At 54.5% G+C, this 25,318-nt stretch overlaps 1 protein-coding gene across 4 annotated transcripts; it reads left to right on the top strand.

The window, feature by feature from the left end:
• The first annotated feature begins 123 nt into the window (after positions 1 to 123).
• On the top strand, positions 124 to 21,936 carry ATP8B2 (ATPase phospholipid transporting 8B2). Of its 4 annotated transcripts, none has more exons than XM_043455385.1 (28): positions 124 to 306; positions 2,651 to 2,718; positions 4,929 to 4,987; positions 5,356 to 5,469; positions 5,599 to 5,697; positions 5,994 to 6,055; positions 6,157 to 6,229; positions 6,541 to 6,611; positions 6,855 to 6,934; positions 7,872 to 8,030; positions 8,405 to 8,493; positions 9,904 to 10,100; positions 12,930 to 13,138; positions 13,958 to 14,001; positions 14,266 to 14,431; positions 14,598 to 14,786; positions 14,947 to 15,062; positions 15,156 to 15,320; positions 15,406 to 15,517; positions 15,655 to 15,760; positions 15,874 to 16,018; positions 16,184 to 16,367; positions 16,518 to 16,741; positions 17,015 to 17,098; positions 17,432 to 17,677; positions 17,825 to 17,963; positions 19,512 to 19,642; positions 19,873 to 21,936. In XM_043455385.1, the coding sequence occupies exons 2-28, from the start codon at positions 2,688 to 2,690 to the stop codon at positions 20,149 to 20,151; spliced, it is 3,573 nt and encodes a 1,190-aa protein (XP_043311320.1). In that variant the 5' UTR covers positions 124 to 306; positions 2,651 to 2,687; the 3' UTR covers positions 20,152 to 21,936. The 4 variants fall into 4 exon arrangements, with proteins under 4 accessions (XP_043311320.1, XP_043311336.1, XP_043311327.1 ...); XM_043455401.1 differs by lacking the exon at positions 124 to 306 and adding an exon at positions 591 to 608; XM_043455392.1 differs by lacking the exon at positions 124 to 306 and adding an exon at positions 1,209 to 1,227.
• Positions 21,937 to 25,318: the final 3,382 nt, after the last annotated feature.

The following is a 25,318-nucleotide window of genomic DNA, read 5'->3' as shown; positions in this document are numbered from 1 at the left end:
TGCGGAGCATCCGCGGGGTTAAGACCCTCCCCCTGCCCCGCACAAAGATGGCGGCTCCCGCCTTCCCCCTTCCTCACCCCTCCCCAAAACCCCCTCCCGCCCCCCGCCCTCTCCCGCCACCTCCGTCACTTCCGCCCCGCCGTGGCCGAAACTGACACAAAGTAGCGGGCCGAGGCCCCGGGGGGAGAGGGGCTGCAGCTGGGGGGGCGGGAGCCCGCGGGGAGGTGAGCCGAGCGCCCCCCGCCCCAGCCCCCGGCATGGGCAGGACGGGGCCGCCGGGGCGGGCGCCGAGCGCTGAGCGCTGAGGTGAGGCGGGGGCAGCAGCCCAGGAGCGCGGCGCCGGGAGGGCAGGGGGAGATGCGGCTGCGGACTCGGGGTTGGAGTGGCCGGGGAGGACCGGGAGGGAATGGGGAGTCGGAGCTGCGGTGAGGCGGAGGGGAGGGACTGGATGACTAGAGGGAAGATGGTCTTGGGTGCCTGGGGGGTGGGGGAGATTCAGGAGGCCGTCCGCAGGACGGGAGGGTGGGGTGCCGGCGGGGCGCGGGAGACCATCGCGGGGGCGCGGGAGTGCCGAGGACGAGCTCAGAACCGCCCAGAGAGTTTTGGGGGTGAGGAGCGTACTCGGGGTCCGAAGGTTTGGGCGCCTGCAGAAGGGAGTTAGGGAATAGTAGGCTTTGTCTCTGTAAGGTGGAGGTCTCTGCGTGAGGAAACCGAGGTTCAAGGAGAGGTGGTAGCGCTGGGAGTTGGGAGCTGGGAGTGAGTCGCGGGTTCTGTCCTTGACGACGGAAAGCAGCCAGGTGTCGGTGGCAAGTGAGCTGGGGGTCCTGGATTCCCTTCCCTTCTGTTTCCCTGACCTGCCCCAAAATATCCCTGGCCAGCTTCCTCTGAAACAAGGGGTCAGGCTTCCTGGGTTTGGGCTGGAGGAGAGCAGGGGCCAGGCCTAAAGGAGGAGCCGGTTTTCCTCCATGGAGCACTGCCTTCTTCCCAGAGCTGGCTATTTTTATCCCAAATGTGGCTGCAGAGGGGGCTGGGGCAGGGTGACGGGGCAGAGCGACGTGGCTAATGGGCTTGGGTTCAGAAAAGCTAGGCTGTGTGAGACTGGGAAGGAGAAGTGAGAGAGGGTCCCTGTTCCCAGGTCTCCCTCCTCCCTTTCCTTCCTATTATGGCCCCCCAGAGGGGGTGAAGTCTGGGGCCAAGCCAGCTTTCAGTCTCCCCAGGGTCTCAGAGGTAAAACAACTTTCCTGGTTGGTGTCCAGGCTCCTGACTCCTGAGAGCCTTGCCGCTCCTTCATTAACTCTTTCTTAGGACTCAAACCCAGATCTTGGGGCTGATAGTGCTTCTAGATGAGGGCGGGGCTGGCTGTGGAACTTGTGATGCCCACCCTTGCATCCTCTCTTTTAACCTCTCTTCATGCCCCACCTCCTATGACTCATACTGTAGACTGGGTGGAGACCCTGGCTGGGGGCCCTGTAGGAGGGCTTGGCATCTTGGAAGAGGTTTTTCTTCCTGAGCCAGGCACCCTTGGTTGCCAGGGTTGGGGAGGGTCAGAGAAGTATTACCTGATTGGGGTTCAGGAAGGGAGTCCAGCCTAGTGAAGGAAGAACTGGTGTGGGTGACGGCCTTGCCCAGAGTGTGTAATTATAGAGGTTGGGGCAGACAGACAATTAGTATCTCTTGGGGCTGACAGGCTGGAGGAGTGTTCCCAGGAGGCTGGAGACAGGGAAACCAAAGGGGAGGAAGGCTCTCCACCCAGATAAAGAAAGAGGAGGTGACTAGAGGACCCAGGACCTGGCTGGCAGTTTCCTTTGGGTCAGGCTAGGATGAGGCTCTGTGACTGTGTCTTACAGGCCAGGCCTTTTACCTTTTTAGGTGAAAGGAAGAACATGGGGAGATAGAAAGAAGCAGAAATCTATCTGATGTTCCCTGAGCTTGCAACCCAGTGCCATACTGACTAGACTAGGCTTGGGATGGAAGAGAGAGAGAGGGATGCCTGTCCATCAGGGTTGAGAAGACCCCTTTGTTGGTCCAGGAGAGCAGCTGTCCCAGACTGAGAGGAAGTGGTTTGGGGACTGTGTGCAGGAAGTGAAGGCCATGCCTCTACAGTGAATTCCCCTAGAGTAGGTGATAATGGAAGCCTTAGTAGTGGGGAGGGGGGAGTGAGAAGATTATACGTTTTTTGAGAAGGGTGGTGCCTGCCCACCGTTTCCTGATGCTCTGCCAGGTGTTTCCTGGCTCATGTTCCCTCGGCCCCACCGCTTGGTGGAAATTCTGCTTTCCAGTAAACACAGGCACCCACTCATTGCCACCAGGAGAGCACTCAGGGCATCCATGGTCCCGGGGTGGCTACTTTTAGAACTGTGCCCTCCTGTCCATATCTGGCCTCTTCTCTTTGTGCCCTTCCTTTCCCTGCAGGTCTTGGTTTTTATTAAGTGTCAGTCCCCCCGTGTTATCCAAGGCAGAGGCATCCGGGGAGGTGTGGGGAAGTCGCCTCTTTTTCAGGGACCTGTGGGGGCAGTGAGAGCAGAGAGTTGGTGTGGAGTTCGTGGGGAAGGCTGGGGAGGGGCGGGATGGGCACTGGGGAGGAGTCTGCAAAGGGGAATGAAGGGTTGCCCTCAGCTTCCTGGCCTCACGCCTGTGTCACCTTCTCCAGGGTCTCCCATGGGATTGCTGGGACCTTGCTGGGTGAGATGGCATTGTGCGCAAAGAAGCGCCCCCCAGGTAAGACAGACCGAAGGCGGGGGTCGGGGGTCCCTGGGCCCGCCTGGGGTAGGTGTTTTTATGGTTCAGGGAGCACAGGGAGGACTGACGGCAGGTAATGGGTCTGAAGGAGGGTAGATTGTAGCCTCTGTCCATCCTGGGGGAAGCCTTAGGAAACCACATTCTTCCCCTTGATTCTCTAAGCTGGTTTTTCCCCCAGGAGCTTGCTGAGGACTTGCCCTTCACCCCCAAACACATAGACTTTTATCTTGGGGCACCTGGAGCGCCTATTCTCTGTTTTGGGGATTCCGGGTTGCGTGTTCCCACCGTCACCCCTCTGTCCTCACACTTCATCTCCTCCCCTCCTTTTTCCAACCATCCCGGTCCTTCTTGTTTTCCTGCGGGCGGGGGTGGGGGTGGGAGGCGGTGGGATGAAAGCGGTTGCCCTGGACAACGCTGGCAGTCCCCTCACCCGCATTGGCCGGGCTGAGGGAGGCGGGTCTCGGTGCTGGCTTTCGCCTACGCGGCGCGCTGGCAGGCGGCTGCCCCTGCAGTCGGGGGAGCGGGTGGGGGCGGAGCCTGGGGCGTGCGCGCAGAGTCCCGGGCCACTCAGAGCGCGCCTGCGTCCGCGGGGGGCATCGGGGGCGGCGGCGGCGCATCTGAGCGCGTGGCGTCGCCGGGTGCGGGCGGCCGCGAGGATGGCCGGGGCTGCAGGTGGGGCGCGCGCCCGACGGCCGGGGCTCCCCTCTGAGCGGCCGCAGCTCCTGTGCCTCCCCGGGGGGCCGCCCCATCGGAGCCGCTGAGGCCGAGGACAGACCGACAGACCGCCCGCCCTTCCCCCGCTCAAACTGGGATCATGACGGTCCCCAAGGAGATGCCCGAGAAGTGGGCCCGGGCCGGGGCGCCCCCCTCCTGGAGCAGAAAGAAGCCCTCCTGGGGGACAGGTAACGGGAGGCAGCTACTGGCAACTCTCCTGAGCCCTTAGTTTCCCCCACCCCCCCCACCCTCCCGTTCGCTTGTCTCCGGCCTGCCCCAGCGTTCCCATATCCTCTGCAGACCCAGAGATCCTGGCTCCGAAGGGTCTGGCTCTACCTCTCCCTTTGCATGCTCGTTGTTGACTGCGCAGGCGACTCAGCCTGACGGGTCCCCTTTGGGGAAGTTTTGGGACTAAAGTGACCAGGCAGGGAGGCAGAGGATGGGTAGGCAGAGGATGCTGTGGTCTGAGGTTTTGCTACTGCAGTGTACTCTGCAGGGCGCTGGGGAGAGCAAGGGAAGGCATCTGGAATGCTGCTTTATACTCCAGGACAGGTTTGTCCTGGTGTTCACTGCCTAACAAGGGTACCCTGTTTTTCAGCCTCTGGTCGTGACCACCAGAGATGGGCTGGAGAACCCATCTAGGACACCTCTATGTTCTGGGACCCGAGCTTGGTGCCTGCAGTCCCAGATCTGTGGGTGTTCAGAATAGGTGTAGTTTGTTAGTCACTTGGTTAGTGACGGATGTGTTGTTTTAGGGGAAATACGTGCAGACAGCACAAGAAAGCTTACGGTGAGAGCGAGTGCTTCCACTACGTCCCATTCTCCCCTCTTTCATCTCTGCCTCAGTCTGCATGACCCATATCCCTGACCACCCCCTCTCCTACTTGAAGACGAGCTTTGAAATAAGATGATGTCATCGTGGGCCAGTCAGAAGCCGCTGCTGGTGACATGTGACAAGCAGAGGCGTCTGTAGGGGGGACTGCACGTGGGGCTGGGATGCTGCCGCAAAGCAGTTCCAGGGCACCATGACCCTCCGTCTTGCCACCCACCCCACCCACTGGGTTAGGAGGAGGGCAGTACCAGGGCTGAAGCTGCGGGGGTCCCGGGGCAAGGAAGCTTAGTGTCTTCAGCTGCTATTCCCCTGAAGATTCCCAGGACCGTTAATTCCTACAGCGTTAATCAAAGGGATGGGGGCGAGAAGCTGGGTGCCCCCAATGGGAGACCTTGACGGTTGTTGGTGAGGAAAGGAGAAAGTCATCTTGTCCTGTGAGTGTCACAACTGCAGAGCCCAGTGGTCAGGCTGGTGGTGAGAGGTGGACCAGAGGGAAGAATTCAGTGACACCTCAGGTGTGCCACTAAACTCCTTAAAACTGTGTGCCGTGGAAGGAACCAGGGGCCCTCAGAGTGGGGTGGGCCTGACAAGGTGTTGGGCCAGGCCTCAGTCTGCTCCTGACTGCGGCATCATTCTCTTGCAGAAGAAGAAAGGAGGGCACGGGCCAATGACCGAGAATACAATGAGAAATTCCAGTATGCGGTGAGAGGCCCCGGACCGCCTGCGCCCTCTTCCTGGGTCGGGAAGGAGGGACAGGTGCATCCTGTCCGTCCCGGGTGGGGGTGGAGGGCTGACTGTGGGAGGGTGCTTGGGGGAGGGGAAGGCAGGCTCCTCGGCACTTTTCATCTGCTGCTCTGCTGAATTTTTCATGCCCTGACCTGTCAGTGAAGCAGGATCCCATGAGACCATTGACCCCATGAGACTCTCTTCTCTTCTCCTCTTTCCCTCTCTTATACCTCCTGGTTTTGGGGGACAGAGCTTTGAAAAGCGTAGGTGGAGGGGGCAGCCTCAATCTGGTTCTGGATTGGCATTGGAGGGCACCTCATGATCTTTTCTTCCCCTTCCCACAGAGTAACTGCATCAAGACCTCCAAGTACAATATTCTCACCTTCCTGCCTGTCAACCTCTTTGAGCAGTTCCAGGAAGTGGCCAATACCTACTTCCTGTTCCTTCTCATCCTGCAGGTAAGCGACCTCTGGTAAAATTAGACCCTTTGCAATTAATTCACAAAGCCAACTAAAGTCAAGGAAGAGAAAAGTCTGGGGGAGCTGAGGACAGGACCTCAGAGGCGTGTGCTCTCTGTCTTTTTTCAGTTGATCCCGCAGATCTCTTCCCTGTCCTGGTTCACCACCATTGTGCCTTTGGTTCTTGTCCTCACCATCACAGCTGTTAAAGACGCCACTGATGACTATGTGAGTTGTTTTCCTTCTTATACTGTTTCCTCACCCTCCATCCCACCCCCCACCCCACCCCGGCCCTGCAACTCACCCTCCTCCACTTAGCAGAATTCCTCAGTGACCTTACCATCCTTTACCTGGTCCACTAGGTCTATGATATCTTGGCCGAGAGTGGGCTGGGGGAGTCAGGGAGGGAGTAGACCTGTGAGTGGGTGTATACATGGTGGTACCCAGCATGTTCTGCATCCCGCTGATCATCTCAGTCCCTTGGAGCAGGAGAAGGTGGCTTAACCTTGCTTTCCTCTTTTCAGTTCCGCCACAAGAGTGATAACCAAGTGAATAACCGTCAGTCTCAGGTGCTGATCAATGGAATGTGAGTGCTTGTTGAAGACTGAGGGCCTTGGAAAGGAAGAGGGTCCCCTGGGAACTTCTCTAACTACTGACGGCCTTTTCTCTATCTTCTCATTGCCTCAGCCTCCAGCAGGAGCAGTGGATGAATGTCTGTGTTGGTGATATTATCAAGCTAGAAAACAACCAGTTTGTGGCGGTAAGGGACCAGGTGCCCCTTTAGGTCTACAGGGCTCTCCCTTTTTTTTTTTTCTTTACAGAAAGGAACGAGTGTTCCCTGTTGACGATTGCCTCTTTTTTTTTTTTTTGACGATTGCCTCTTAAACACTCTTGGAAGGAAACTTTCTTGAGTGAGGAGCTTCTGTGTTGTAGTAATATGCCTCCTTTCTGGCTGTTCATGTGCTTGGGGCTAAGCAGACCAAGAGTGCTTAGTGGAAGGAGGGGTCATCAGAGAGTCCCATCGGGGTGGAGGTTTGGGTCTTCGGCCTTCTCATTAGGTTTTCTTTCTAGGCGGATCTCCTCCTCCTTTCCAGCAGCGAGCCCCATGGGCTGTGTTACATAGAGACAGCAGAACTTGACGGGTGAGTTGCATGCTCAGCGAGTCCTCCTTCCTCCTGTGGGCTAGCAGGCTTGTTTCTGAAAGTGGTTCCCAGGTCTGGAGTCTGTACCTTTTGGAACATCCCTGGGTAAGAAAGGCTTTGGGTGCATAGAAGTGTTACCTACCCAGGAATGCCTGGGGGTGGTGATGCGCCGTGGTCAGGTGTCCCCAGGGAGAATCTACAGGGAAGGAAGGGAATCAGAACTCAGGGACACTCTCCTTCCAGAGAGACCAACATGAAAGTGCGACAGGCGATTCCTATCACCTCGGAATTGGGAGACATCAGTAAGCTTGCCAAGTTTGATGGTGAGTAGTGTCGGAGAAGCAGCTTTCCGGCAGAGGAGATGTCTTGGGTTTGGGGATCTAAATTGTGCCTTCTCTTTTTGGCTTGTTTTTGCTGTGATTATGCAGCTCCCTGGACTTTTTTGGGTGGTTGGGGGGTTGCTGAGGGGGGTCAGGAATGCTGGGGGGCCCTCACTTAACTTTTGAATTGATGGTCATTTCAAGAGCTCATGGCTGCTAGCTGCCTCTTTGCTGTATATGTTGAGAGAAATTCAGCTCATTCTTATTTCTTATACATGCTGCTTCTAACAAGACAAACTAGGTAGGGTATAAAAGAGAAAGTTCTTCTGCCCTCCAACTCTAGCCTCCTCAGGGTCATCAGGTTAACTGGCAGTTCAGTGTGTATTCATCCACACTTTTCTCTCTGTTTATACAGACATGTGAGCATAAATCAGTGGGATTATACTGTACTGAAATCTCTTCAACCAATGTTTCTGTACCTCTTAAATTCATCATAAGTATCTTATCACATCTCTATGTAAAAAAATTTATACCATTCCTTTTCATAACTATATAATGTTCCATAGAATTGATGCTTTGTAATTTATTCAGCTCTCCCCTGACCGTTCGGTTGTTTCAGTCTTTTGCTGTTCAGATAATGCTTCAATTAAAAAAATAATAATAATGCTTCAATAAAATTCTTGCAAGCTATGCTATTATCTCTGTAGAATAAGTCCCCAAAGTGGGATTACTGGGTCTGAGGGTATGTGTGCTTTTCATAGGAATTCATGCTGCCTCCTTCCTTCCGCAGAAAGTTGCATCCGTTCACACCCCCACCAGCAGTGTGCGGGTGGGCCCGCATCCTAACCCACTGTCACCGCAGCTGGTTTTTCTGTGCTGTTGTCTCGTGGTCAAGCTACAGACCACACCTCGAGCAGGTGCACTCCTGTCTTCCCTTCAGGTGAAGTGATCTGCGAACCTCCCAACAACAAGCTGGACAAATTCAGCGGAACCCTCTACTGGAAGGAGAACAAGTTCCCCCTGAGCAACCAGAACATGCTGCTGCGGGGCTGCGTGCTGCGCAACACGGAGTGGTGCTTCGGGCTGGTCATCTTTGCAGGTGAGCCCCCGGGCCAGGAGGGGAGGGCGGGAGCGCGCGTCTGCTGGTGAGCCCCCGGGCCAGGAGAGGAGGGCGGGAGAGGTGCCTCTGCAGGTGAGCCCCCGGGCCAGGAGGGGAGGGCGGGAGCGGGCCTCTGCAGGTGAGCCCCCGGGCCAGGAGGGGAGGGCGGGAGAGGCGCCTCTGCAGGTGAGCCCCCGGGCCAGGAGGGGAGGGCGGGAGCGGTGCCTCTGTGGCCTTCAGCACGTGGGGAGAGGCTTGAGCGAGTCCTGGAGCCATGCCTCTCATCCACCCCGATGTCCTACAGGCTGAATACCGGGGCAGAAGCCTAGGGCAGATGTTGTTTGGCTTTCCCAGCCCTTCCCATGCCTTTCTAGGTCCTGACACTAAGCTGATGCAGAACAGTGGCAGGACAAAATTCAAGAGAACAAGTATTGATCGCCTAATGAACACCCTGGTGCTCTGGGTAAGGCTTCCCACAAACAGTTCCTGCCTCTGCCCTTCTGGTTGTCCTTGGGCGGGTCCCGTTCCTCCCATCTCTCCTCCCTGGTCAGTAGTCAGTCTTCAGGTTTTAGCTTTAAAGCCACTGGCAGGTCAGCCACTCCAAGGCAGTGTTTATTTCAGGCTCCTTTTGGATTTGGAAGATGTTATTTAAAAAACCTTTGGAACATGTATGAACCAACAACTTAAAGTTAAAACAAATCTTCCATTCTCTGGATTCCAGTTATGATGGTGACTTAGTCTAGCACGTGACTTTCTGTTTGCTTTTGCCAGGGACAAGGCGGCCTTCATGGGGATGGAACGGGAATTAAAAGAAAAATTTCCATTTAGATGATGGAGAACAGGGTCTTTTCCCCTGACTTCCAAGAGCAAAGGATCCCAAGGGAAAAGTTTCTGTTTTAGTTGTTGGCAGTTCCTGAATTCTTCTCTTGTTTTGCTAGAAATTTGAGCTCCTTGTCGAGCTCTGCTCCCCTTCTTTCGCCCCCACTGCCTACTGCCTGCCCCCCACATGCCAGCTTGTGAAGGCTGGGGCCAGCCTCCTGTGAGACAGTTTCTTCCCCAGCCTTAAAGGGTTTGCAGAAACCCAGTCTGAGAGGCTATCAGGCCAAGACTCTTATCGCCCCCTGGTGGTCCTTGGGCATCAGGATGGTTTCTGCTTTGCTTCGAAGCATCTGGAGTGGAGGCAGCTTTGAAGATAGATGTCTGAAATCAAGCAGTGGTCTCAATTTTTTTTCTTTTAACCACGAAAGCTTTCTTATGATTCTTTCTCAAGCTTTGCAGGCTTTTTGACTATTAAGTCTACATTTATGAAGACACAATTTGTGTCCCCGGTTAAAAATTTTTTTTGATTGGGAAATCCCTGGTGATCCAGTGGTCAGGACTCCACAGTTCCACTTCAGGGGGCAGGAAACTAAGGTCCCACATGCCGCATGGTATGGCCAAAAAAAAATTTTTTTTTAATTTTTGGCAATCTGTATGAGATAATGAACATTACAGAAACGTGTTTTTGTTGGCTTGTAGAGGGTTAGCTCTGGTAAATGGGTGATTTCCAGTAGGCTTCTTTGGTATGTTGAAAGTAGCTTACCTCGACCTTTACCATCTTTGAGGTCTCCTGAGGGTTCTAGGATATCTGAGTGGAAACCCTTCCAGCTTTCTCAGAAAGCAGTTGAGAAAAGCATTGCGAGAGAATGCCACGTGCCGGTTGATCACCAGTTCTGGGTGCTTCCCACTAGAGCATGCAACCATTTTAAAGATACCTGACCCTTTGAGGGCTCTGGGTACTGGTGGTAACCTTCAGGGATTCACTTGGTTTTGAGGACTTCCTAAGGGCTTCCTTGGTTTTGCAGCTTAGCCTCTACTTTTCATTCCTCTGCAGATTTTTGGATTCCTGGTCTGCATGGGGGTGATCCTGGCCATTGGCAATGCCATTTGGGAACATGAGGTGGGGACACGCTTCCAGGTCTACCTGCCCTGGGATGAGGCGGTGGACAGTGCCTTCTTCTCTGGCTTCCTCTCCTTCTGGTCCTACATCATCATCCTCAACACCGTGGTGCCCATATCGCTCTATGTCAGGTATGCCGTCTCTCTGCCCCGGGATCTCTCCAGGGAGAGATGGTGGTCCCTTGGCAGACTGCTCTCTTCTCTGAAGGTGAAATCCTCGAGAGGGAACTTGGGGTCCTCTCCTTCCTGTGCTGTGAACATTTTATGTTATCTGTTTATCTTCATGGGCAAAGCAGACTTCATTGCAGTTTCTTGGCACTTTGGATTGTATTAGAACAAAAGTCATGTTGATTTGTATAGCACATACTTATCGCATGCTGAGTGTGCAAAGAAGCAGGCTCCGTGCGGTGGCACACAGATGTATCAGGAGTGGATTTCCTTCCCTCCAGGAGCTTCAGTCTAGTAGAGGGAGCTAAATCTAAATACGTTATGAAACAGAATGGGAACTGGTGCTGTCAACAGTCATCCTACCTTCAGTGTTATGCTTATATGTGAAGCAAGGGGACACAGTTGATGCATAACATAGCCTCTGCCTTCAAAAGCAGCAGACTGGTGCAGGAGGAGAGGTGCAGACAGTGTAAGACACCGATGCATCCCACTGAGATACCCCAGAGGCACAGAGTGCCATGAAGATTGGAAGAGCATTACTCCCCATGCAGTTAATCAGGGAGGACATCTCTGAAGAGGTGGCTGTTGAGCGGGACTTTGAGTGGTGGCAGGGAGGGGTGAAGGTGAGCCTGGAGGAGAGGGCTGGACACACAGGCACGGAGATAGGGACCTTGGAATGGTTGGTCCTGGGACAGTTCGGCAGGAGCATGGACCCTGAGTGGGGGCCTGTGAGACAGAGAGCTGGGAATATAAGCATGTTCTCTGTTGTGAAGGATCTTGAATCTCTGCCAGTGGACATTAACTCAGTAAACCATTAAAAGATTCTTTAAGAAAAAATCTAAAGAATGCTTGGCTGGCAGTGGCATACAGCATAAATAGGAGTAAGAGGACGTCTAGGGTATTTTTGGGAAAGTAAATGTTAACAGGGAGTAAAGAGAGGAAGGGGGAATGCTGGAGGAAGAAAGAATGGCAAGAAGAGAGGTCTCTTTGTATTTAGTGCCTTGTGCTTGAGACAAGAGAACCTGTCACTTCTTTTAAATTTATCAAATTGTATACTTTATTGTTATTTTTTTGGCTGTGTAGCTTGTGGCATCTTAGTTCCCCATCCAAGGATCAAACCCCAGCCCTCAACGGTGAAAGCTCAGAGTTCTAACCACTGAAGCACCAGGATTCCCAATCTGTGACATTGTTGAGGACATTAGAGGGATGCTCAGAACTCTTCCCTTATGCTTTTTCTTGTTCACATAGATTCCCCAGATAGGCTCCTTGAATCTCCCACTCGCCCCCGAGTCCTACTGCTGCTGACAGTGGGCAGGAGATAAGGAATCTCTGTGCTGAGGGTGGACAGTGGGGTTTCTGTGAAGTATTAGGAGGAGACTCAGATGGCTTGGGGTTTAGTCCTGCCTGCTCAATAGCCACGTGACCTCAGGCAAATCCACAGTCGCTTAGGGCCTCGGTTTTCTCATGTAAAATGGGACAAGTTCCATCCTCTTCATAGAAACATTTTGGTATAAGATAATAGATTGGAAAATACATTTTAAAAATTAAAATGTAATTTCATTTTTACTGGGACTTCCTTGGTGGTCCAGTGGTTAAGACCCAGTGCTTCCAGTCCAGGGGGCACAGGTTTGATCTCTGGTCAGTTGGGAAAACTAAGATCCCACATGCTGAGTGACACGGTCAAAAAACTATTAAAAAAAAATAAATTACTGTACAAATATTGGGTGGTAGCATGTCCATCATTATCCGCGACTCTGGTTCTTTGTTGCTATTTAAATCTTTTCTTGTTTCCAATCTGAATTTTTTTTTCCATCTTTGGATTTTGCTGTCTGGGTTTTGTATCCAAGTTCACGCGAAGCCCATGGTAGCTGCCTGAGAAAGTCTCTAGATCTCCTCAGGTTACAGTGTGTGTATTTGGGGAGGAGGGCAGGGAGGGTCGCTTGATCAGCTGAGTGGGGCACAGGCCACGAAGGCATTTCCCGCCGGCTCATTTTTGGCCTGGTAAGGGGATCCTGACAGCAGCCCCAGTCAGGTGGGAAGCAGGGTTCCGGATGTGGCCCCATTGCTTGGCTGGCAGGACCCAGACGTGGGGCTGTTTCTGAGATGCTGACAGTCCAGATCCCGAAGGCCTTGCCTTGTAAAGAGGATGACGTGAACTGACCTTAGGAGAGCCCTGCGCTGGTGTGGATTGGGGTTGCTCCTCGGACTCCTGAGGCCCCATCCCCTTCTGGAGTCAGCATCTCAATGTGCCCCCCCTGCTCCCTGAGCGCCCCAGGTCGGCTTGTGCAGCCCAGAGCCAGGCAGCTTGGGCTCGGGCAGGGAGGCGGGGGCTCCGGGGCTGCCTCGGTTTCCTCTCCCTGCAGGGCGTCTGTGATGCTGTGGCTCGCGTAGCACCCTCATTATTTCTCTCTCTCTCTTTTTTTTCTCCTTCTTCCCTCTCGCACTTTCTCTTCTTTTCTCTGCATGGTTTCTGTATTATTAGCCCAGAGGTAAGAACTGGTCAAGTGCCTTGTCCGCAGTCCGTCCTCCTCTGCCTGTGCCGTCTGTCCCGCCTGCCCAGGCCCTTTGCACCTATTTGTCTGGAGGGCTTCAGAGGGTCGGGGTCGGGGACCCCCTTGGCCGGCCCGGGGTGGCAGGCTCCACCTTCAGGCTCTCCTCGCCACCCTCCCCGGCCCAGATGTCCGCTCCGCTCCTTCTCGTCTCTCCCCCGGCGGAGGGCCTGCAGCGAAGGCCCGTGGGGGTGGGCCCTGCTGCCCTTCCCGCCCGCAGCCTCACCTCCTGTCCCCTGTGCAGTGTGGAGGTCATCCGCCTGGGCCACAGCTACTTCATCAACTGGGACAAGAAAATGTTCTGCATGAAGAAGCGGACGCCTGCTGAGGCCCGCACCACCACCCTGAACGAGGAGCTGGGCCAGGTGGAGTACATCTTCTCCGACAAGACGGGCACCCTCACCCAGAACATCATGGTCTTCAACAAGTGCTCCATCAACGGCCGCAGCTACGGTATGTCCACGCCACCGGGGCCGGGGGCTGGAAGGACTGTGCTGCCGGGGCTCCCACGCTGGTCTCGACACCTGGGCTTTACTTCTTTCCTGCTGGGGTCTGTGGGGCCTTGAGAGGGTCTGCTCTGCGCCCAGATCAGGAGGCAGACCCTGATGGTGCTCCCTCCTCTCCTCTGCTGGTGCCCGCGCTGTCTCTCAGCTCTAGGCAGTGGGGCCGCTCCTTGGCTGTTTGAACAGACGCCCAGGACGCTGGCCGCTGGGCGCCCCCGGCCAGGTGGGACCTTGTCAGCCCTGGCGGAGTGCTAGCCTCTCCCCGTGTTGCTGCCCAGGGCCCCCGTGAGTCTCTGGAATGTGACCGTGGCCTTCCCAGCGTGGCCCCACTGCAGTGGCCTCGTGGCTGAGCTGTTGGGATGGCTTGGGTCAGGGTGCGTGGGGTCTTTTATGCCGAGTGAGCCCCTCTCCTAACTGCTTTCTGTACTAACCCAGGCCTGGAGGCCCACGTGTGAGGCTTTATCTGGTGTGCGGGCCTAAGAGCCAAGGGGCCTGGAGCCCCGGGGCGTGGGTGTGGCCTTGGAGCTGCCCTGTGGGCAGAGCCGGAGCCGAGGTGGGGATGGGGAGCCGAGAGTGCCATGGCTTTGAGTCCTGGCGTTCTCAGGACCCAGGGTGCCTGTGCCTCCCGTCCTCCTAGCCAGCTCTGCTGAATCTGGGTGACGCTCACTCAGCCACAAGGGTCGCGGGTCCCAGGTGCCCGCGGGTTCGGTGCTGGCGGCTCCTCCCCCGGCTCTGACACTGCTCCTCCTTCTCTCCTGGCCATGTGTAGGTGACGTGTTCGACGTCCTGGGACACAAAGCTGAATTGGGAGAGGTAAGGTCCAGTTTCCATACTGGTTCTCGGTGCTAGTTAAACACAGGGTGCCTGGCCAGGGTTGGCATAGTCAGGGGTGACGTGTTGTCTGGCTAGGGTGTGGAAGCTGCTCGGAGGAGATGGGTGTGATAAGGAAGACTTGGTGGCACAAGTGGGAATCTTGAGGTTAGCAGTGGACAGGATCCTGGTGGGGACCGCCCCGCCCCTCCCCAGGAAGCAGCCTGGGGACCCACCCTTTCCTGATTGTCCTCTTACCTGCTCCAGAGGCCCGAACCTGTCGACTTCTCCTTTAATCCTCTGGCTGACAAGAAGTTCTTATTTTGGGACCCCACTCTCTTGGAGGCTGTCAAGATGGGGGACCCCCACACCCATGAGTTCTTCCGCCTCCTCTCTCTGTGTCACACCGTCATGTCAGAAGAGAAAAGCGAAGGTGAGCCAAGGTGCTGGCCTGCGCTTCCCCTACCCGCCTTGGACTCTCAGGCTTGAGCTATGCTCTGCCTGTGGCCTGGCCACCTGGGGTTTCCTGGGCAGGAACACGCGGCTGGTGGTTGAGAGTGGGACCACTGACACCACACGTGTTCCTCCTCTGCACCCAGGGGAGCTCTACTACAAAGCCCAGTCACCGGATGAGGGGGCCTTGGTCACTGCAGCCAGGAACTTTGGTTTTGTATTCCGCTCTCGTACTCCCAAAACCATCACTGTCCACGAGATGGGCACCGCCATCACCTACCAACTGCTGGCCATCCTGGACTTCAACAACATCCGCAAACGGATGTCGGTCATAGGTGAGGCTGGGATCAGGCTGCCGGGGGCATTCGGGGGCAGCATGCAGGCCTGGGATGGGTGAGGTGTAGTGGGTGACCTTGGTGTGTTGCAATTCAGGGGCTTTACCTATCTGAATATCCCATTCTCTCCTGGGACATTTTCCCCCTGGCCCACTGACAGTGCGGAATCCAGAGGGGAAGATAAGACTATACTGCAAAGGGGCTGACACCATCTTGCTGGACAGACTCCATCATTCTACCCAAGAGCTGCTCAACACCACCACTGACCATCTGAATGTAGGCATGAGGAAGGGAGGCCCTGTGGTTCTGCTGCTCTCAGTGTGGTGGTGGGGGACTGGGGACTGACTCTCTTGACTCTTCCTCCTTCAGGAGTATGCGGGCGAAGGGCTGAGAACCCTGGTCCTGGCCTACAAGGATCTGGATGAAGAATACTACGAGGAGTGGGCTGGGAGACGGCTCCAGGCCAGCCTGGCCCAGGACAGCCGGGAGGACCGGCTGGCCAGCGTCTACGAAGAGGTTGAGAGTGACATGATGGTATGGTCTGCAGAGTGGGCCACGGGTGGGTGAGGAGGGCCTGGGCCTGGACTCTTGTGCTAGGAACGCTTGTGGTTATTTTCAGCTTCTGGGTGCCACAGCCATTGAGGACAAGCTTCAGCAAGGGGTTCCAGAGACCATTGCCCTCCTGACGCTAGCCAACATCAAGATCTGGGTGCTGACTGGAGACAAGCAAGGTGAGAAGCCTGTAGGGCAGAGGAGACTGCATCTGGATACAGCCCCGTGGGGTCCTGGCAAGCCTAGAACACTGGGCTGGCAAGTGCACTGGCTTTGTCAGGGGCCCGTCCAGAGCGCCTGCACTTTCTTTCTGTAGAGACGGCCGTGAACATTGGCTATTCCTGCAAGATGCTGACGGACGACATGACAGAGGTGTTCATCGTCACTGGCCACACGGTCCTGGAAGTGCGAGAGGAGCTCAGGTAAACAGACCTAGATGCTCTGCACCATACCTAGGGGTCACGCACAGGTTTGCTGAATGGGCTTGAATCCTGCTCCTGTCCTGGCCGACCATGGTCTCGTTTCCCCTTCACAGGAAAGCGCGGGAGAAGATGATGGATTCGTCCCGTGCTGTGGGCAATGGCTTCACCTACCAGGAGAAACTTTCTTCTTCCAGGCTCACCTCTGTCCTGGAAGCTGTGGCTGGGGAGTATGCCCTGGTTATCAACGGGCACAGCCTGGTGAGTGTTGCCACCCTTAGCTTGGGCAGGATCTTTTCAGAGAGCGGCTGTTATGTCTTACCTTGTTCCTGTTCCCTGGACTTCACTGGGGCTTGATCTTAAAGGTGTTGATCCCAGGTCTCTCCTGGAGCACATGGAGTTTGCTCAGTGCGGTCTGTCTTCCAGGCCCACGCGTTAGAGGCAGACATGGAGCTGGAGTTTCTGGAGACGGCCTGTGCCTGCAAAGCTGTCATCTGCTGCCGGGTGACTCCCTTGCAGAAGGCACAGGTGGTGGAACTGGTTAAGAAGTACAAGAAGGCTGTGACCCTGGCCATCGGGGATGGAGCCAATGACGTCAGCATGATCAAAAGTGAGTGTGGACTGTGCAGGTGTGGCGGCTGGGCTCTCGGGCAGGGAGAGAGACCCAGGGAGGAGTGATGACGGAAGGGGCGGACAGAACATTGTGGGAATCTGAAGTGTGTGGCCGTCTTCATCTTCCTGTTGTCTCTTGTCTCTGCAGCGGCTCACATTGGCGTGGGCATCAGCGGGCAGGAAGGGATCCAGGCGGTGCTGGCCTCTGACTACTCCTTCTCCCAGTTCAAGTTCCTGCAGCGCCTTCTGCTGGTGCATGGACGCTGGTCTTACCTGCGAATGTGCAAGTTCCTCTGCTATTTCTTCTACAAGAACTTTGCTTTCACCATGGTCCACTTCTGGTTTGGCTTCTTCTGCGGCTTCTCAGCCCAGGTAACGAGTTCCCCAGTCCCGTGGCATGCCTGTCCTTAAGCTCCTTAGGGATGGAGATTGTGTCTGTCCTGTTCGTTGCTTGGTCCCCTTAGGGTCTAGCTGTTGTCTGATGCATGCATTAAAAAAAAAAAGACCTGTTGAAGGAGTGGAGAGCAAGTTCCAGAAAATGCCTTAGGCCTCCACCGGTACCACATTGGCTGTCTTCCTCCGCCTGATTTGTGGTGAAGAGAGACTGCGTGTTCACCCTTTTCTTGCTCCCTGTTCTCTTTCCAGACAGTCTATGACCAGTATTTCATCACCCTTTATAATATCGTGTACACCTCCCTCCCAGTCCTGGCTATGGGGGTCTTCGATCAGGTATGGGGGAGCTGGGTGACCAAGTGGGTTGGGAAGAGGGGCATTGCTGAGAGGGGGTCAGCCGATAGTGGTGGGCATGTGGCACGTGTCCCTACTGCCTGTGGCCCCTCGGAAGGCAGTTCTGTGAGCTGGGCAGCGTGTGGCTGACTGGCGCTCCCTCTCAGCCACTCCTGACCTTAACTCCCCTGGGTTGCTGAACAAAGATTGACTTGGGGCTTGAGGTTGAGTCTAGCTGCCAAAGAATTTAAAAAAGGAGGCAGGGACAAAGTCTGCCCTTGTGCCCCTGAGTTGGGCAGCTTCTGAGCCTCCTTGCTGCTGGCCCTCCGCGCACAGGACGTCCCGGAGCAGCGGAGCATGGAGTACCCTAAGCTGTACGAGCCAGGCCAGCTGAATCTCCTCTTCAACAAGCGGGAGTTCTTCATCTGCATTGCCCAGGGCATCTACACGTCCGTGCTCATGTTCTTCATCCCCTATGGGGTGTTTGCTGAAGCCACTCGGGATGACGGCACCCAGCTAGCTGACTACCAGTCCTTTGCGGTCACCGTGGCCACTTCGCTGGTCATCGTGGTCAGTGTGCAGGTAGGAGGTGGTCCGGGAACTGCCCCCACTCCCAGAAAGAGTGAGTCTCCTGTCCCTGGGGTGCCCTGGGCACGGCAGTTCTGTTCCTGGGAGGGGGACAGGGTTTGGGGGGATGCTCCTTCTGCCTGTGACGACTGCTTTTTGCAGATTGGACTGGATACTGGCTACTGGACGGCCATCAACCACTTTTTCATCTGGGGCAGCCTGGCGGTTTACTTTGCCATCCTCTTTGCCATGCACAGCAATGGGCTCTTCGACATGTTTCCAAACCAATTCCGGTTTGTGGGTGAGTCCCTCTGGCTTTCCCTTGAGTCAGTGAAGGATCACAATCATTCTGGGACTAACAGGGAAGGTAGGCATTTATTCAACACTCCTTATGTGTCACGTATTCTGGATGATGCCATGGGGATTTAGGTGTATCTGACTCAGTCCCTGTCATCTCTGGGAAGGACTGGTACAAGAAGAGGAACAGTGACACAAACACCTTATTTGCGGGATTGCAGAGAGGTCATGAGTGGCAGAGGGGCTGGAGGAGTGGAGGAAATGAGGTTGGAAGGTAGGGCTGAGGCAGAGGGTTAGGGATGAAAATCAGTCCAGATCTTTTATAAGTCAAGGCTAAGAACTAAGGGGATTTTTTTACTTGTAATTTTTATTTTTGGTTGTGCTGGGTCTTCATTGTTAATCATGGGCTTTCTCTAGTTGTGGTGAGTGGGGGCTACTGTCTGGTTGCAGTGCATCGGCTTCTCACTGTGGTGGCTTCTCTTGTTGCAGAGCACAGGCTCCCAATCTCTAGAGCACAGGCTCAGTCGTTAGGGCGCATGGGCTTAGTTGCTCCGAGGCATGTGGGATCTTCCTGGATCAAGGATCAAACCCATATCTCCTGCATTGGCAGGCAGATTCCTTACCTCTGAGCCACCAGGGAAGCCCAGAACTTTGGGTTTTAGAGGGTTTTGAGCAGGGAAATGTCATAAACTGATTGATGTTTTTAAAGGCTCACCCTTCCTGTTTTGTGGATGATAAAAGGTAGAGCACAGAGACTTCCCTGGTGGTCTAGTGGCTAAGACTCTGAGCTCCCAATGTGGGGGGCTTGGGTTCTATCCCTGATGAGGGAACTAGATGCCACATGCCCCAACTAAGATTCGGCACAGCCAAATAAATTTAAAAAAGAGGACAGAGGTGGAAACCTGGGGAGACTAACTAGGAGACTGTAGCAGTAATGTAGCATGTGAGAATGATGGTGGCTTGGAGCAGAGTAAAAGTGGTGGAATCCCGTAGGTATTTTGGAAATGGAGCTGACAGATTGGATGGGGGCCTGAGATGGTGGGGGTGGGAACCAGGTTGACTTCAGAGCTTTTACTTGGAGCAGCATAATGGGTGGAAGCGTCTCCTAAGCCAGGGAAGACGTGGAGCAAATTGGGAACAGAGGAAACAGTAGTTTACTTTGAGCTTTGTGAAACTGAGATGAGCAGAGATGTCAGGTTAAGGCAGTTAAAAAAACAGGTCTGGGGACATCCCTGATGGTCCAGTGGTTAAGACTCCGAACTTCCACTGCAGGGGGTATGGATTCCATCCCTGGTTGGGGGACTAAGATCCTGTATGCTGTGCAGCGCAGCCAGAAAAACCCCACAAAAACAAAAGCAGATCTGAAGTCACCTGGGGAGAGTTTGGAGCTGGAATTCAATTTGGAGATAAACATTTGGGGAGCAGAAAGAGGCCAGAGATGACTCTTTAAGTTTTGAGACTGGGAAAGTGGGGCTGCCAAAAAAGGAAATGGGGAGCCCCAAGGGGCTGCCCTTATGCCTGCTCTGTGACTCCTGAAGCCCCCTTTTCTCAGGTAATGCCCAGAACACCCTGGCCCAGCCGACGGTGTGGCTGACCATCGTGCTCACCACGGTCGTCTGCATCATGCCTGTGGTCGCCTTTCGGTTTCTCAGGCTGAACCTGAAGCCGGATCTCTCGGACACGGTGAGAGGCCGGGCTGTCTGCTTTGGGGATTGGAGATGGTGCGTCCCAAGGCCCTCGGGCGTAAACACTGCTGCAGTTTCTGTCAAGTGTGTGGGTGGTGGGGCCTGTGCCGTCTGGGAGGTTCCCGGGCCTGCCCAGTCCTCGGTGCTCTGGGTCCCTTCTCAGAGGTAGTGTCTGATGCTTGCTCGCTGACAGAGGCTCCTTCCCTCATGCTGCCCCGCTCTTGCCAGGTCCGCTACACCCAGCTGGTGAGGAAGAAGCAGAAGGCCCAGCACCGCTGCATGAGGCGGGTGGGCCGCACGGGGTCCCGGCGCTCTGGCTACGCCTTCTCCCACCAGGAGGGCTTCGGGGAGCTCATCATGTCTGGCAAGAACATGCGGCTCAGCTCCCTGGCGCTCTCCACCTTCACCACCCGCTCCAGCTCCAGCTGGATCGAGAGCCTCCGCAGGAAGAAGAGCGACAGCGCCAGCAGCCCCAGCGGAGGGGCCGACAAGCCCCTCAAGGGGTGAAGGCCAGAAGGCGGACGCTCCGTGCCGGCGGTCAGTCAGCTCACGCGGGGCTGGCCGGCTGGCCGCCCAGAGGACAGCGTCTGTCTCAGAGCTGCGGGTCCTCATTCCTCGCCTAGGTCCTCATCCCTCCTGTCCTGGTAGACTCCGTCCTGCTGGTCCTGCTAGGAGCGGCTGGGGCATCCCCAGCCCAGGGCCCTCTGAGCATCTGGGAGGGCAGAGGGGGTGGGCCCCAAGCGCAGAGTGGGGCTGGGGCATTGGTCACCAGCCCCCGCTGGGGACTCAGATGTGGACCCAAAAGCAGTAGAAAAACTGTGAGAGATTGTGTCTGCCCTGCCCTGCCTGGGAGCCCACAGGGAGACCGTAATCTCTGTATTTTTTTACTCCCGCTCCCCAGAGGGGCCCCAGGGCCCCGTTCCTGAATTACACAAGAATGTATCATGCCGGGAAGCCAGAGACCTGCGGGGCCTGGGCCCCTCACAGGGTGTGCGTCTCTCCTTGATTTGTGTTTGTGTCCAGTTTGGTTTCGTCTTTTTTTTTTATTTGGCAAGTGGAGGCGGCCTTTATGTGACTTTTATGTTGTGTTGGTGTCTTAACTCTCCGGGGGGAAGAGGGGGCCGGCAGCCCCTGGTGTACCCCAGCCTGGCTGGAAGGGGAGCAGCTTGGGAGGAGCTCTCCAGCAGCTGGTGCCCTTGAGGGACCGAGAGGCTGACCCGGGAGGGAACTGCCCATCAGCCAGAGGGTGTTGGGAGAATATACAAGGCTGTTTGGTCCTGTCTCCTTCCTCACCTTGAGAGTGACGCGCTGCTCCCTCCCCCGCTCCCTCCCGCCCCACACAGCTAACTCCTGGATTCCATAAGTCCTGCTGGTACCGGACTGGAGCCTGGGAGAGTGGCCCCTGTCCTTCTCAGTGACCTAAAGCTGGGTGTGATAAGTAGTCCTGAAAACATTTTCTGTAATTGCAAATTTAGACCCAAGTTCATGGGCAGAGTCCATTCTGACTTCCCTTCTCCCTCCTCGTTGGTGTTTTCCGGCACCTGAGGCAGCCCGGGACGGGAAGCTGAGCACTGGGAGGTGAGGCTGAAGGGAAGCCCACCTCTGCTGCTACTTCTGGCAACAGGGGTGCCACCCGCTCCAGGCCCGGCATCCGCAGGAGGTGGTGGGGGAAGGCAGAGGAGACTCGGTGCTGGGCCTGGTCTGGACCGCAGGGCCTGGGCTCGGCAGCCTTTTCTCTCCACAATCCACACCTAGGAACCTCTTCCCCAAGTTAGTTGCCACCAAATCACCTTGGGCAGAACTTTTTCCTTGTCTTTGGTCGTGGAGGGGTTACTCAGGAATGGGGTGGAGCTGGGAGTGAGGGATGTGGTAGTCCCATGGGAATTGGAGGTGTTATGGTGAGGTGGGTGGGGTGGGCAGGGGACAGGGGTGGGGAAAGCTTGACAGGGAAATTCCTTTTGGCCATACGGTTTACAAATTCAACATCATGTCTGTTTGTGTGTCTCTCAAGGTGAGAGTCTGATTTTTATACCAAAGAGGAAATGATTTTTTTTCATATTTGGTTTGTCTATATTATATAAATATAAATATATATATATATATACAGTTATATATATTATTTTTTTGGTTCTCTCTCATTTTTTAGGGAGGGAGGAAAGTACCAAGTTGCATTGAGCTGTAATTAAGGAACATTCTGTATAATTTATGACACATTTCTATACTTGCAAAAATTATATCATTTTATGGATATAAGAGAAAAATGCCTTTTTATAAAATTGTGATTTCTGAAAAGCGTGTGAGTTGTCTCTTTTCTGATGCTTTACCAAGATTGGTGGTAAAAGTAAAGACAGAAAACTCTTTTCTTACGGAATTGGCTGGGTAGATGAGGACCGAAGTGAAGAAAACTGAATCTGACTGGCAGGGTAGAGCCCCACCTCCATTTGCACACCTCTAGGGATCTGAGTTTCAGCTGGAAGTGGGGGCAATGGGCGGGACTGAGGCAGGTCACAGGGACTTTGTGTTCAGCTGATGGCTGGGTACTTAGGACCTTGACTGTTTGCTTTTCCAAACAGAAGCCAAACTCTCATTCCTAGCGCACACCAGAAAGGCGGGTGTAGTACTGAGTAAAAAAATTTTTTTTTATTCCCACCCCATGCCTCTCCTGTTGGCACAGGCTTCATAGCCTCCATCTTCCTGGCTTTTCACAGAAGTAAATATTAATGAGCCTAAGAATTAGAGATGAAGACTGCAGGAATTGAAGGTTAGCGGATAAGGTGAGCTTTCCTCCAGGGAGGGAGATGGGTGAGGGACCCAGGGAGCTCCAGGCCAGTGTTGGACTCTGATGCCCATCAACACACCTTTCCTCTTTTGACCTAACCAGTCTTCTCTGTTGTGACAATCCTCTTCCTCCCCTTCTTCCTTCTCAAAAAGATTTCTAGGAATTCCCTGGCAGTCCAGTGGTTAGGACCCAGCACTTACACTGTAGGCAGCCTGGGTTCCATCCCTGATGGGGAAGTAAGACCAAACCATGAGGCATGGCTGGCTGAAAAAACAGTTTTACAAGTAGGTGCTTAAGCTTGGAGGAAAGACGCGGAGATAAAATCAGTTTTCTTCTTAAGGAGGAATAGTCCAGGGGGAAATAGCACACGACCCCCTAGGGTCTGTGTACCTGCCTCCACACAGGAAGAGCCTGTCTAGATACCAGTCAGCCTCTCACCAGGGTCTTTCTGGACCCCGGAGCCTCAGACAGCAAGTGGCATCTGGCCTCGATCCCCAACCCCCAGGACACAGAAACCAGCCTTAATCCCTTGAGGCTGGCTAGGATCCCAATTTCCCTGTTCTGCCACCTTTCACCCCGACCAAAGGGCTGATGCCCCCTCCCGCTGTGACCAATCCTCAGTGTCTCCACCCCCACCTCCACTGCTGATCTTTAAGAGAGGTTTCAAAGTGCTATTCAAGAATGTTCTCCCCAGCAAATGAGGTCTCCCCTCTCCCAAGATGCCATTATGTGTATCTGAGAGGCCGGGTCTGCTTCCAGACATCTTTTCTCCCATCCACTCAGATAATCCATCTCTTCTCCTGGATTTCCTGTTTTTCTTCCCTGCACTCACGGAGGACTTGAGTGCCTGGCCTACTATCTTCTCCCTTCTCCCACCATCGGCCCAGTGTCTGAGAAGTCTGATGCCCGAGCTTTGTCCTCCCATGGCCTCCTCACTTCTGAGGGTGTTCACCTCCTCCCCACAAACCAGCACACTCCCGTGGGTGCCCTGAAGAAGGAATTCATAGGGTCTGGACTCCATCTCAGGCCTGTCTGTGCTGATCGGCCACCTCTCCAGTGGACTCTGAACTCTCTGCTTAGTGCCTGTGGGAACGACAATGGAAGGATAAGACCCCCTCCGGACAGGGGAACCTTGAAGATTACATCCAGGTTACTCATCACCTAAGAGAAAACAGACACTAATCACCCCTGCCTCCGGACACTATCTATCAGAATGTAAGCACAGGCTTATCGGTTATTAACTGGTTGGAATGTAACCGTGGGCTTATTGATTATTAACTGTTTGAACACATAACACGTGAATGATGGGGTTATTGTGATTGTATTTACCCTTCCTTTGTAAGCATCAAGGGATTGGGGTGGTGGGTTTGGACACTGTACACATGGGGTATAAAAGATTTTCACAAATGCTGGTCGGGGCCCTTGGCTAAGAGGAGACTCTGCCTTGGGCCCACCGGTGTAATAAACTGCACTCCACTATCTGCATTGTCCTTCTGAGTGAGTTTGTTTCCCGGAAAGCATGGCTATAACAGCCCCACTGTCATTGGGAGGGTCACCTCTGCAAGGCCACAATCCGGCATCTGACTGCCTGTATCCTTCAGCTCCTCCACTTTCACCCTCCACTCCCAGTGCACATCACAAACTCTTCCCCCTCTCCTGCTCACGCAGCTCCTTTGTGTGGGCCCTCACTTCTCATCCCAGCCCAGAGCCTGTGGTCTGCTATTAAATCGCTCTGCCCAGCAATACTCTGATGCTGGGGAAGCCTGCCCTGCCATGTGGTAAACTGTCCATGAAGAGAAAGCCTCAAGACCATGTTGCATAGTGTGTGTGTATGTGTGTGTGTTGCTTAGTCATGTCTGACTCTTTGTGATCCCGTGGACCGTAGCCCACCAGGCTTCTCTGTCCATGGGATTCTCCAGGCAAGAATACTGGAGTGGGTTGCCATGCCCTTCTCCAGGGGATCTTCCAGACCCAGGGATTGAACCCAGGTCTCCCACATTTGAGGCATATTCTTTACTGTCTGGGCCACCAGGGAAGCCCCCATTTTGCATAGAGGAGCTGGGAATTCACGGTCTTCCACCTCGGCAGGACTGTCACACTTTGAGGCAATGCTGTGAATCTCTGCTCCCTTTCGTTCCACTTCCTTTCAATGACATTCCTAACTTTCACCTTTTTCCTCAACTCCTTCCCACCACCTCCCACTCTACCCTATGCAGATGTCTCTACCTCCTACTTCACAGAGGAAAATAACTTCTTCAGCTTTCTCCATCACCTACAAGTCTCCACAGAGGCGGGGCACTCAGCGCGCCTCCTCTCTTCTTCCACCATCCCCCATCCATTGTCCTCTTTATTTTACCTTCCCCTCCCTCACCATGGTTCTTCCCTTTCCCAAATAAGGATGCTCAGCTTTTCCCACCCCTCCCCCATCAACAGTCCTGTGAACTACGTAGTGATCTGTGTCCTTGTCCTCGTTCCCTTTCTGTACTCCCCGCCATCTAGCTCCTCCTTGACCCACCCCTGAAATGCTATCCCCAAAATCGCCTTTGACCTTCATGTGGCCAAGTCCAAAGGACAGTCCTAGGTTTGATCTTACTGGCAATCCTTAGTATTTGACTTTGCTGACTTCTTTCTTTGAAACTCTGCACTCCATTGGCTAAAAAAAAAAAACAGTTCTTGGTTTCACTTCTGCTTCCCTGGCTTCTCCTTCTCAGTCTCTTTTCCTGGAGCTCCTTCCCCTGTTCTTCTTTCCCAGGGCGCCATCCTGTCTCCGAGCTCTTCTGGTCTGTGCAAGGTCCTTGAATAGCCACAGCCAAAGTTCATGGTTTACAGATTTGGGAGCATCACCATCAGTCACCTCCAGATCTGACTTCTCCCTCCTCAGCCCTGAGAGTGACC

The sequence above is a fragment of the Cervus canadensis genome, chromosome 2 (assembly GCF_019320065.1).
Source record: "Cervus canadensis isolate Bull #8, Minnesota chromosome 2, ASM1932006v1, whole genome shotgun sequence".
In the NCBI taxonomy this organism is placed as follows: Eukaryota; Metazoa; Chordata; class Mammalia; order Artiodactyla; family Cervidae; genus Cervus; species Cervus canadensis.
Note: the sequence above shows the minus strand (reverse complement) of the source record. Positions and strands in the feature narration are given on the sequence as shown.